The sequence below is a fragment of the Mobula birostris genome, chromosome 7 (assembly GCF_030028105.1).
Source record: "Mobula birostris isolate sMobBir1 chromosome 7, sMobBir1.hap1, whole genome shotgun sequence".
NCBI classification, from domain to species: Eukaryota; Metazoa; Chordata; class Chondrichthyes; order Myliobatiformes; family Myliobatidae; genus Mobula; species Mobula birostris.
This window is the reverse complement of record NC_092376.1, coordinates 5560377-5572570: the sequence shown is the minus strand read 5'-3', so window position 1 is coordinate 5572570 and position 12194 is coordinate 5560377. Positions and strand designations below refer to the sequence as shown.

Here is a 12194-nt window from a genome sequence, read left to right as displayed (position 1 = left end):
TTTAAAAAGTGAGGTAATGTTCAAAGGTTCAATGTCCATTTAGGAATCGGATGGCAGAGGAGAAGAAGCTGTTCCTGAATGGCTGAGTGTGTGCCTTCAGGCTTCTGTACCTCCTTCCTGATGGTAACAATCAGACGAGGGCATGTCCTGAGTGATGAGGTCCTTAATAATGGACGTTGCCTTTCTGAGGCACTGTTTCTTGAAGATGTCTTGGACACTACAGGGGCCAGTACCCAAGATGCAGCTGACTAATTTTACAACTCTTGTAGCTTCTTCTGGTCCTGTAAACCCGTCAAACTGAATCGCTGTGTCCGGTATGGAAAGGGTTAACCAGGATTCCGTGAAACAAAGTACACAAGTGGTCGTAATGTCTCTCTGATACAGCACCCTAGCTCTGAGATCATCGATTTTATTTACCAGAGGTTGTACATTTGCCAGCAAGATAGTTGGAATTGGGGGTCGAAAACCCCGTTTCCTTAAATGCCCCGAGCTGCAGCCGCGTTTCCTACATGGAATCCGGCGAGTAGTACAACCACAATCGGCATTGTTTCCATGGAGATATCCAACATATTGATACTACTACAAAGCAGCCGCCACAGCGGCTATATTTCAATAGGAGTTTGAGGAGATTTGATATGTCACCAAAGACTCCCGCAGATTTCTACAGATGTACGGTGGACAGCGTTCGGACTCATTGCATCACCATCTGGTATGGAGGGGCCACTGCACAGGATCGGAAAAAGCTGCAGGAATTTGCGAACACAGCCAGTTCTATCGTGGACACGGACGGAGGTATCACTATTAAGCACCTTCCTCACCCAGGACGTGCCCTCTTCTCAATGCTGCTATCAAGGAGGAGGTACAGAAACCCGAAGTTCAAAGTTCAAAGTAAATTTATTATCAAAATACATATACGCCACCGTATACAACCCTGAGTTCATTTTCTTGAGGACATACACAGTAAATCCAAGGAACACAATAAAATCAATGAAAAGACCACACCCAACAGGACAGACAAACGACCAATGTGCAAAAGGCAACCAACTGTGCAAGTACAAAAGAAAAAAAATAATATTAATAAATAAGTAAGCAATAAATATCATGAACATGAGATGAAGAGTCCTTGAAAGTGAGTCCGTAGGTTGGGGGGAACAGTTCAATGATAAGACGAGTGAAGTTGAGTGAAGCTACCCCCTTTGGTTCAAGAGCCTGATGGTTGAGGTGTAATACTGTTCCTGAGGCTGGTGTACCTCCTTCCTGATGGCGGCAACGAGAAGAGAGCATGACCTGGGTGGTGGGGGTCCCTGATGATGGATGCTGCTTTCCTACAACAACACTCTGTGTAGATGTGCTCAATGGTTGGGAGGGCTTTACCCGTGATGGACTGGGCTGTATTCGCTACTTTTTGTAGATTTTCTGTTCAAACCATTGGTGTTTCCATACCAGGCCGTGATGCAACCAGTCAACACACAGTACTCTCCACCACAGATCTATTGAAATCTGTCAGTGTTTTAGATGTCATGCTGAATCTTCACAAACATCTAAGGAATTAGAGGTGCTGCCGTGCTTTCTTCGTAATGGTACTTGCATGCTGGTCCCAGGACAGATCCTCTGAAATGGTAACACCGAGGAATTTAAAATGGCTGACCGTCTCCACCTCTGATCCCCCGATGAGGACTGGATAATGGACCCCTGGTTTCCTCCTCCTGAGCTCCATAATCACCAGCTTGGTCTTGCTGACGTTGAGTGAGAGGTTGTTGTGACACACACTCAATGTTTCAGGAGCAGTTTCTTTCCTTTTGCCATCAGATTTCTGAATGGACAATGAACCCATGGACACTACCTCACTATTTCTTTTCTTCGTTTTTTTTTTGCTCTCTTTTTGTGCTACTTATTTACTTCATATTTTGTATAGATATTTACAGTATTATTGTAATTTATAGTTTTTCATTTTTAAGTATTGCACTGTACTGCTGCCCCAAAACAACAGATTTCATGACATATGCCAGTGATATTAAACTTGATTCTGGTTCTGAAAAGCTGAGTTGGAGATTGGTTGAAACTTGTCAGACCCTGAGGGGTCTTGGCAGCTGGATGCAGGAAGAGTGTCTCATCTTATGGGAGAATCTACACACACCAGATGGAACATGGAACAAAAAACATTACAGAACAGTACAGGCTCTTTTAGCCCTCGATGTTCTACCAAACTTTTAATCTGCTCTAAGATCAGTCTAACCCTTCCCTTCCTCCATTTCTCTTTCATCCATGTGCCTACCTAAGAGTCTCTAATTGCCCCTAATGTATCCACTTCCACCACTCCACCTGGCTATATGTTCCATACAGTAGCCACACTCTGCAAAACAAAAGTTCTTCTGACATCCCATTAAACCAGGGGTTTCCCAGCCATTTTTATGCCATGGATCAAAGGGGTCCATGGACCCCAGTTTGGGAGCCAATTTAAGTTCTTCCAACCTCCTCGTGGCTCATGCCCTCTAATCCAGGCAGCATCCTGACAAACTTCTTCTGCAGCCTCTCCAAAGCCTCCAAGTCCTTCTTGTAATGGGGTGACCAGAACTTTGCATGTGTGGCCAAACCAAAGTTTCAACAACAGCAACATGACCTCCCATCGTTCATACTCAACACCCCAAGCAAAGAAGGTAAATATGCTGTTTCTACCACTCTAGTCATTTGTGCCCCACTGTTTTTCTTGTGATTGCAAGACCCATTGGGCATTGGTAATGCAGAATACTGCAAATCTAGTTCACTGGTTCAGTGGTGGGACCGATGGCGGGGAGCTGTGTGGCCTCAGTTGTTGCACGGACCAGGCACTCATGTCATGGGGTCACCTATTGCAGCTGCTTAGGGAAGGAGAGGCCAAAGCCAGTGTGCGAGAGTGTTTGAGCGTCCTGCTAAAGGGTCTCAGCCCGAAACATCCACTGTACTTTTTTCCGTAGAAGCTGCCTGGCCTGCTGAGTTCCTCTAGCATTTTATGTGTGTTGCTTGGATTTCCAGCATCTGCAGATTTCCTCTTGTTTGGAACTTGAATCCATGCTGGGTTGGGGGCTGGCACTCCAGTCAGTGCTGCCCTCTAGTATTCACTCGGTAGAAGACAAATTGGATTGCATTCCAGTGCTGACCAACTAGAACACTGCAATTGTTACTCTGCTATTTAAGAAGGGTGGGAGGCAGCAGAAAGGAAACAATAGCCCTGTTAGCCTGACATCAGTGGTTGGGAAGTTGTTGGAATCGATTGTTAGGGATGAGATTATGGAATACCTGGAGGCACATGACAAGATAGGCGTAAACCAGCAAGGTTTCCTGAAAGGAAAATCCTGCCCGACAAACCTACTGCAATTCTTTGAGGAAATTGCAAGCAGAGTAGACAAGGGAGATGCAGTGGATGTGGTGTACTTGGATTTTCAGAAGGCCTTTGGCAAGGTGCCGCATATGAGGCTGCTTAGCAAGATAAGAGCCCATGGAATTACAGGGAAGTTACTAGCAGGTGGAGCATTGGCTGGTCGGCAGAAAACAAAGAGTGGGAATAAATGGATCTTATTCTGGCTGGCTGCCGGTTACCAGTGAGTTCCACAGGGATCGGTGTTGGGACCGCTGCTTTTTACGATGTATGTAATGATTTGGACTACGGTATTAATAGATTTATGGCTAAATTTGCTAATGATACAAAGATAGGTGGAGGAGCAGATAGTGTTGAGGAAACAGAGAGCCTGTTCAGAGACTTAGATAGTTTAGGGGAATGGGTAAAGAAGTGGCAAATGAATACAATGTTGGAAAGTGTACGGTCATGCACTTTGGTGGAAGAAATAAATGGGCGGGCTTTATTTAATTGAGAGAATTCAAAATGTAGAGATGCAAAGGGACTTGGGAGTCTTTGTGCAGGATACCCTAAAGGTTAACCTTCAGTTTGAGTCAGTGGTGCAGAAGGCGAATTTCTAGAGGTATAGAATATAAGAGCAGGGATATGATGTTGAAGCTCTATAAGGCATTCATGAGACCACATTTGGAGTATTGTGTGCAGTTTTGGGCTCCTTATTTTAGAAAGGATATACTGACATTGGAAAGGGTTCAGAGAAGATTCAGGAGAATGATTCCAGGAATGAAAGGGTTACCGTATGAGGAACGTCTGGCAGCTCTTGGGCTGTATTCCCTGGAGTTCAGAAGAATAAGGGGGTTTCTCATAGAAACATTCCAAATGTTAAAAGGCCTGAACTGATTAGGTATGGCAAAGTTACTTCCCATAGTAGGGGATTCTAGGACAAGAGGGCACGACTTCAGGATTGAAGGATGTCCATTTAGAACAGAGGTGTGGAGAAATTACTTTAGTCAGAGGGTGGTAAATCTGTGGAATTTGTTGTCACAAGTGGCTGTGGAGATGTATTTAAAGCAGAGATAGATGGGTTCTTGATTAGCCAGGGCGATAAAGGGTATGGGAAGAAGGCAGGGGAGTGGGGATGACTGGAAGAATTGGATTAGCCCATGATTGAATGGCGGAGCAGACTCGATGGCTGAATGCTCCTATATCTTATGGTCTTATGGTCCTTTGGAATCTAGGGTGAGAGGACACAACCTCAGAATTAAGGGATGACCATTTAGAACAGAGATAAGGAGGAATTTATTTTAGTGCATCTGTGGAATTCACTATCACGGGTGGCTGTGGAGGCGAAGTCATTGGGTATATTTAAAGCAAAGGTTGATGCGTTCTTAATTAGTCAGGGCATCAAAGGTTACAGGGAGAAGGCAGGAGAATGAGGTTGAGAGGGATAATAAATCAGCCATGATGGAATGGCGGAGCAGAATCGATGGGCCAAATGGCCTCATTCTGCTCGGTCTTATGGCCTCAAGGTCTCACTCCATCCTGCACCCTGCTCCCCTTCTCCCCCTCCCGCACCAAGTTGCGAGTGGGAATGTCCAGAGACCAAAAATGACTGGGGATCCTCTGAAGTTGTGATGACCTTTTAAACCTACTCCTAGATCACTCTACATTTCTCCCCCATGTGTAACCCTCCATTTTTGTATCATTCATGTGCCTGTCTAAGAGTCTCTTATCTGCCTCCATCGCCACCCTTGACAGTATGTTCTACATTCCCACCACTCTCTGTGTAAAAAAGAAACCTACCCCCAACATCCCCCCCCCCTTACACTCTTCCAATCACCTTCAAATTGCACCCTCTATTGCTTACTTTGTGCACTCCAACGGGCATGGAGCTTCACTGAAACCTGGTGTATATGACAAGAGAACATGGAACATCAAACAAAAACATGGAACACAGATGAAGAACATGGAACACACAACATGGAACATGGAAGCACACTAGAGGCCCTCTGGCCGATATAAATGTACGCCTCCTACACAGCCCATGACACTTCACTTTTTCTTACATCCATGTGCCTACATAAGATTCTTTTAAATGCCCCTTTTATATCAGCCACGACCACCACCCCTGGCAGCACATTCAGACACTTTCCACTCTTCGTGTAAAAAAAAAAAAAAAAAAAAACTTACCTCTGATATCCCCCCTATACTGGTCCTCTGGTGCCCTGGAAAAAAAGTCTCTGGGATTACTCCATCTATGCCTCTTATCATCTTGTACACCTCTATCAAGTCACCTCTCATCCTCCTTCACTCCAAAGAGAAAAGCTTTAGCTCACTCAACCTATCCTCATAAACCATTCTTTCTAATCCAGACAGCATCTGGTAAATCTCCCCGACACCCTCTCTTAAAGCTTCCACGTCCTTCCTGTAATGAGTAGGCTAGAACTGAACACGATACCTCAAGTGTGATCTAACTAGAGCTTTACGGATATGCAACATTAATTCGCAGTTCTCGAGCTCACTCCCCTGACTAATGAAAGCCAAGACAAATAATAAAAAAAAACATGAATCTGAATCAGAATCTAAATTTGAATCTGGATCTGAATCTCATGATCGTTCAAGTTTACTGTCATCTGACTGTACATATATACAACCAAACTGAACAATGTTCCTCCAGACCACAATAAAGGGATCCTGTTCCGGTTGGCTGCCGGTTACCAGTGGTGTTTCACAGGGGTCCGTGTTGGGGCCGCTTCTTTTTACGTTGTACATCAATGATTTGGATTATGGAATAGATGGCTTTCTGGCTAAGTTTGCTGACGATACGAAGATTGGTGGAGGGCCCGGTAGTGCTGAGGAAACGGAGAGTCTGCAGAGAGACTTGGATAGATTGGAAGAATGGGCAAAGAAGTGGCAAATGAAATACAATGTTGGAAAGTGTATGGTTATGCACTTTGGCAGAAGAAATAAACAGGCAGACTATTATTTAAATGGAGAGAGAATTCAAAGTTCTGAAATGCAACGGGACTTGGGAGTCCTGGTGCAGGATACCCTTAAGGTTAACCTCCAGGCTGAGTCGGTGGTGAAGAAGGCGAATGCAATGTTGGAATTCATTTCTAGAGGAGTAGAGTATAGGAGCAGGGATGTGATGTTGAGGCTCTATAAGGCACTGGTAAGACCTCACTTGGAGTACTGTGGGCAGTTTTCGTCTCCTTATTTAAGAAAGGATGTGCTGATGTTGGAGAGGGTACAGAGAAGATTCACTAGAATGATTCGGGAATGAGAGGGTTAACATATGAGGAATGTTTGACCGCTCTTGGACTGTATTCCGTGGAGTTTAGAAGAATGAGGGGGGACCTCATAGAAATATTTTGAATGTTGAAAGGCATGGACAGAGTGGATGTGGCAAAGTTGTTTCCCATGATGGGGGAGTCTAGTATAAGAGGGCATGACTTAAGGATTGAAGGGCGCCCATTCAGAACAGAGATGCGAAGAAATTTTTTTAGCCAGAAGATGGTGAATCTATGGAATTTGTTGCCACGGGCGGCAGTGGAGGCCAAGTCATTGAATGTATTTAAGGCAGAGATTGATAGATATCTGAGTAGCCAGGGCATCAAAGGTTATGGTGAGAAGGCGGGGGAGTGGGACTCAATGGGAGAATGGATCAGCTCATGATAAAATGGCAGAGCAGTCTCAATGGGCTGAATGGCCGACTTCTGCTCCTTTGTCTTATGGTCTAATAGTGCCCCCCAAAGCATATATGACATAAAACAAAATATTACTACAAATAAGTGAATAAAATATAATTCAAAATGCTTGTAGTGAACAGCAGAAATAAACAGTAAACAGTTGGTTGTCCTAGTGACGACACCTCGGTGGTGGCAGAGTATCTGAATCTGAATCGGTATCTCTAAAACAACAGGGAGAGATGGCTTCTCGTTCATTTGGTGCGGTTTGGATCCAACCTGAGGGGGAGGGTCCATTCACAAAGCTGATCCGAACCCCTCGTGATGAACCATGTCTCAGGCTCTGGGTCCGGGGACTGAACCACTGGCTTTGAACACTGGGCAGGATAGGAAAGAGAAATATCAGGCCCTACCTGGCCATAGCAGGCAAAACTGTCCTCCACTGGTTGTTTGCCCTCTGTACAGAATACAGACGACAGAGTGACATCACAATAAGGGCACAAGGCCCAGCAGCCTTGCTGAGACAGTCCTGTCACCATCACCTCAGCCTGCCCCACTGGGTGGACAACATGGACATTCTGAGGTTCTCAAAGGCTTGCGATTTTCCTTGGATTTCTTCTACCTCTTCCAGTGGCAGTTGTAAAATTCATTGTTACGGCCATGTTTCAGAATTCAGAACAATCCAGCCTCGGGTTTATTATCACTGACAGATGTTCTTTAAAATTGTTTTAGCCAGGAGTGGTAATGGGGATAATTTCCCCATTACCTATTAAATGTTCCCTGTGGCATACATCTCAAATAGCCTCTGACAACCAAGTCCAGCTCCTGCCCTTCACATGTGGCTCAGTTACTAAGCCTGCTGGAACTGTTTCTACTGACAGGAGAAGGGGCAAAAGCAGATTACTGGTGCCTTCAAACCAGTCGCTGCGGGCACACTGAGCTCGTCAGCCAGGGTTGGCAACTCATCTAGGAGAAGGAAAACTCTGATCTCAAACATCCACTGCCTTGCGGTTATACCCACTTATAGGGAAGGTGTCAGGAGTAAAGCCCAAGGGATAAGTCCACAGCTGGAGTCCCTAAGGCAGTACTACATCGAGTTCAATGTTGACTGGCAACTCCTGTGACGCTGCTGCTACCAACCAACTGTAGCAGTCTGTGCTGTTCTTTTGGGTTCACCAGATGCTTGGAGAGGGCAGCCGGCTACATGGGCAGCAGCTTGCTCTCCATATCGTACTGCTCAGGCTTGTGTATCACACAGACATCCATTTTCGACCCTGACCAACAGAGGGCCTCCATGTCATGGAGTTTGTTGTTTTGCGGCAGCAGTACAATGCAATACATAAAAAATAAGTAGTGCAAATAATGATCAAAATAATGAGCTAATATTCATGGACTGTTCAGAAGGGAAGAAGCTGTTCCTAAAAATTGAGACAAGGTCTACAGGCTCCTATACTTCCTTACTGATGATAGAAAGCATGTCCTGAGTGGTGAGAGGCCTTCATGGTGGATGCCACCTTCCTGAGGCACTGCCCTTTGAAGAGGTAGTTGAAAACATTTGGTATACTGTGTACATTTCTGGTCACCCTGAACATTAGGAAGGATGCCATTGAACTGGAGAGCGTGCAGAAAAGGTTACACCACAAAGACCATAAAATATTGGAGTAGAATTAGGTCATTCTACCCATTTAAGTCTGCTCTGCCGTTCCATCGTGGCTGATTTATTATTCTTCTCAACCCCATTCACCTGCGCTCTCCCTGTAACCTTTGGTGCCCTGTCTAATCAAGAACCTATCAACCCTTGCCTTAAATTGGCCTGCACAGCTGTCTGTGACAATGAACTCTAGATTCACCACCGTCTGGCTAAAGAAACATTTCCTCATTTCTGTTCTAAGTGGATGCCCCTCTATCCTGAGGCTGTGTCCTCTGGAGATGTTTATGAAGGCGTTACTGGGACAGGGGGACTTGAGTTATAAGGTAAAAGTTAGTTAGGCTGGAGTGTATGAAACTGAGGGGTGACCTTATGGAGGTTTATAATATCACAAAGGGCATAGATAAGGTGAATAGTCATAGTCTTTACCCCAGGGTACGGGAGTGGGACTGATCCTTTGACCGTGAACGTGAAGGGCAACACTTTATCATCAGAAACACAAGCGATTCCGCAAATGCTGGAAATCCAGAGCAACACACACAAAATGCTGGAGGGTATTTGCAGGAATAAACGGTCGACGTTTCGGGTTGAGACCCTTCATCAGGATTGGAAAGGAAGGGGGGAAGTGCCAGAATAAGAAGGAGGGGGGAAGAGGAGGAGTACAAGCTGTCAAGTGATCGGTGAATCCAGGTGAGCAGAAAGATGGGTGGGTGGGACAGGGGGAATGAAGTAAGAAGCAGGAAGCTAGGATTTGGGAGTCCTTGTGCAGGATTCCCTAAAGTTAATTTGCAGGTTGAGTCTGTGGTGAGGAAGGCAAATGCGATGTTAACATTCATTTCAAGAGGATTAGAAAATAAAAGCAAGGATGTAATGTTGAAACTTTATAAAACACTGGTGAGGCCTCACTTGGAGTATTGTGAGCAGTTTTGTGCTCCTCATCTTAGAAAGGATGTGCTGAAATTGGACAGAGTTCAAAGGAGATTTATGAGAATGATTCCAGGATTAAATGGATTGTCATCTGAAGAGCTTTTGATGGCCCTAGGCCTGTATTTCTTGAACTCAGAAGAATGAGGGGTGACCTCATTGAAACCTATCGAAGGGTGAAAGGCCTTGATAGGGTGGATGTGGAGAGGATGTTTCCTATGGTGGAAGAGTCTAAGACCAGAGGACACAGCCTCAGAATAGAGGGGTGTCCTTTTAAAATGGAGATGAAGAATTTCTTTAACAAGGGAATGGTGAATCTGTGGAATTCATTGCCACAGGTAGCTGGGAGTCCAAGTCTTTACGTATATGTAAGGCAGCGGTTGGTAGATTCGTGATTGGTCAGGACATGAAGGGAAACGGAGGGAAAACAGGAAACTGAGGCTGACGAAAAATTGATCAGCCATGATGAAATGGCAGAGCAGACTTGATAGGCCAAATGGCCTAATTCCGCTCCTATATATTATGGTTTTATGGAGGTGATGGTGGAAGAGCTAAAGGGCTGAAGAAGAGAGAATCTGATAGGAGAGGACAGTGGACCACGGGAGAAAGAGAAGGAAGATGGGAACCAGAAGGAGGTGATGTGCAGGTGAGAAGAGAAGGGGTGAGAGGGGAACCAGAACTGGGAATGGAAAAAGAGAGAAGGGGGCTGTTGAGTTCCTCCAGCATTTTGTGTCTGCTGCCCTGGATTTCCAGCATCTGAAGAATCGATTGTTTTTATGGTGTAGAGGTAACTTCACTCTGTGTCTGACCCCAGGAATGTGTGATGGGACAGTGTAGAGGGAGCTTCACTCTGTGTCTGACCCCAGGAGTGTGTGTGATGGGACAGTGTAGAGGGAGCTTCACTCTGTATCTGACCCCAGGAGTGTGTGATGGTTCAGTGTAGAGGGAGCTTCATTCTGTGTCAGACCCTGGGAGTGTGTGATGAGACAGTGTAGAGGGAGTTTCACTCTGTATCTGACCCTGGGAGTGTGTGATGGGACAGTGCAGAGGGAGTTTCACTCTGTATCTGACCCCAGGAGTGTGTGATGGGATGGTGTAGAGGGAGTTTCACTCTGTATCTGACCCCAGGAGTGTGTGATGGGATGGTGTAGAGGGAGTTTCACTCTGTGTCTGACCCTGGGAGTGTGTGATGGGACAGTGTAGAGGGAGTTTCATTCTGTGTCTGACCCTGGGAGTGTGTGATGGGACAGTGCAGAGGGAGTTTCATTCTGTGTCTGACCCCAGGAGTGTGTGATGGTTCAGTGTAGAGGTAACTTCATTCTGTGTCTGACCCTGGGAGTGTGATGGGACATTGTGGAGGGAACGTCACGGTGCATCCAATCCATACTGTCCTCCCTTGGGTGTGGGATTTGGGTCAGATCAGGGGAGGCCCTTCTCTGCCTCTAACCCCCAAGTCTCTGCTCTGACATTCTGTGAAGGTTGAGTATAGAAGATTAAATTCTGCCTGTCCTGTTTAACAAATAGATCTCCAATGCAGAAAATAAAATCAATATTCCCAAAACAAAAGAATTTCACAACAGCTTATTCACGCTTCTTATTCATACAGTACAGCGTCTGTGAGTGACAGCGCTCCAGTGTAACCTCTTCCATCGGAGCCGTTCCCAGCTCACGGAGATCCCATGGTGCGATCGGAGCCTCGACAGGCAGGGATACATCTTGCAGGAACGGTGATACCGTGTCCTGTTCACTGGCAGATCGGATGAGGCTCTCCTTCAAGTAATTAAAGAGAGCTATGGGTCGAGAGGAATTGCGCTACAAAGGAGCGAAAATCTCCTCTGATCCTATCAAGCCCATTCAGAGGTCGGGACAACTGATATTTAATCTGTGGGCAAATCAGAAGTTTGTCCGGATTAAATAAAGAGACGAGGGAAAGGGAGCCGCAGGATTGATTTCGGGTATGTTTTTTTTTGTAATCAGCTCGTTCTATTTTAAACCACTCGGCTGCATTGTTAACATGGCTGGAGAGAGAGGTTCAAGAAATCCTTACCAGCTCTGCAGAAAGTGGATCTGAGAATCTCGGCACAGGCTGGCGTGTCGCATTACCTGCCCCATCTCCTTGCGATGGGGAGCACCATGCTTCCTGCGGCTCCGCGGGTGTGAACCTTACCGGGAGGCACAGTCCTTTCCCGATGCACGGCGAGGGAAAGGGACAGGCAGGGTTAGAGGCTGCTCTGCTCCTGGCTGGTGAGCGATGGAAGACACGTCCCCCCACCCCCCCGCCCCCCACAAGCTGGGCAGTCCGGATCACGGAACAATCAATATATCTGACGCCGCCTCAGAGACTCCACTCCGATCAGCAAGATCACACAGGATGGCGTGTGTGTGTGTGTGTGTGTGTGTGTGTGTGTGTGTGTGTATACGCGTATCTGTGTGTGAGTGTGTGCGTCTGTGGGTATCTGCAAGTGTGTGTGTGTGTATGTATACGTGTATCTGTACAAGTGTGTGTGTGTATGTATACGTGTGTGTGTGTGTGTGTGAGTATGTATATGTGTATCTGTGTGTGAGTGTGTGTGTGAGTATGTATATGTGTATCTGTGTGTGTGAG

The 12194-nt window shown here is 46.0% G+C and overlaps 1 protein-coding gene across 3 annotated transcripts in view; it reads right to left on the bottom strand.

The window, feature by feature from the left end:
• Positions 1–11805, bottom strand: part of LOC140199980 (cGMP-dependent 3',5'-cyclic phosphodiesterase) — a 343544-nt gene extending 331739 nt beyond the window's left edge. For 2 of the 3 annotated variants that reach the window (XM_072262539.1, XM_072262536.1), the window contains exon 1: positions 11637–11803. Coding sequence is in view for 2 of the 3 variants with exons in the window: in XM_072262536.1 (XP_072118637.1) it covers positions 11637–11701 (65 nt within the window). In the remaining variant the exon portion in view is untranslated. Of the gene's footprint in view, positions 1–11636 lie in introns of all 3 variants that reach the window. The other variant, XM_072262534.1, reaches the window with a different exon arrangement.
• Positions 11806–12194: the final 389 nt, after the last annotated feature.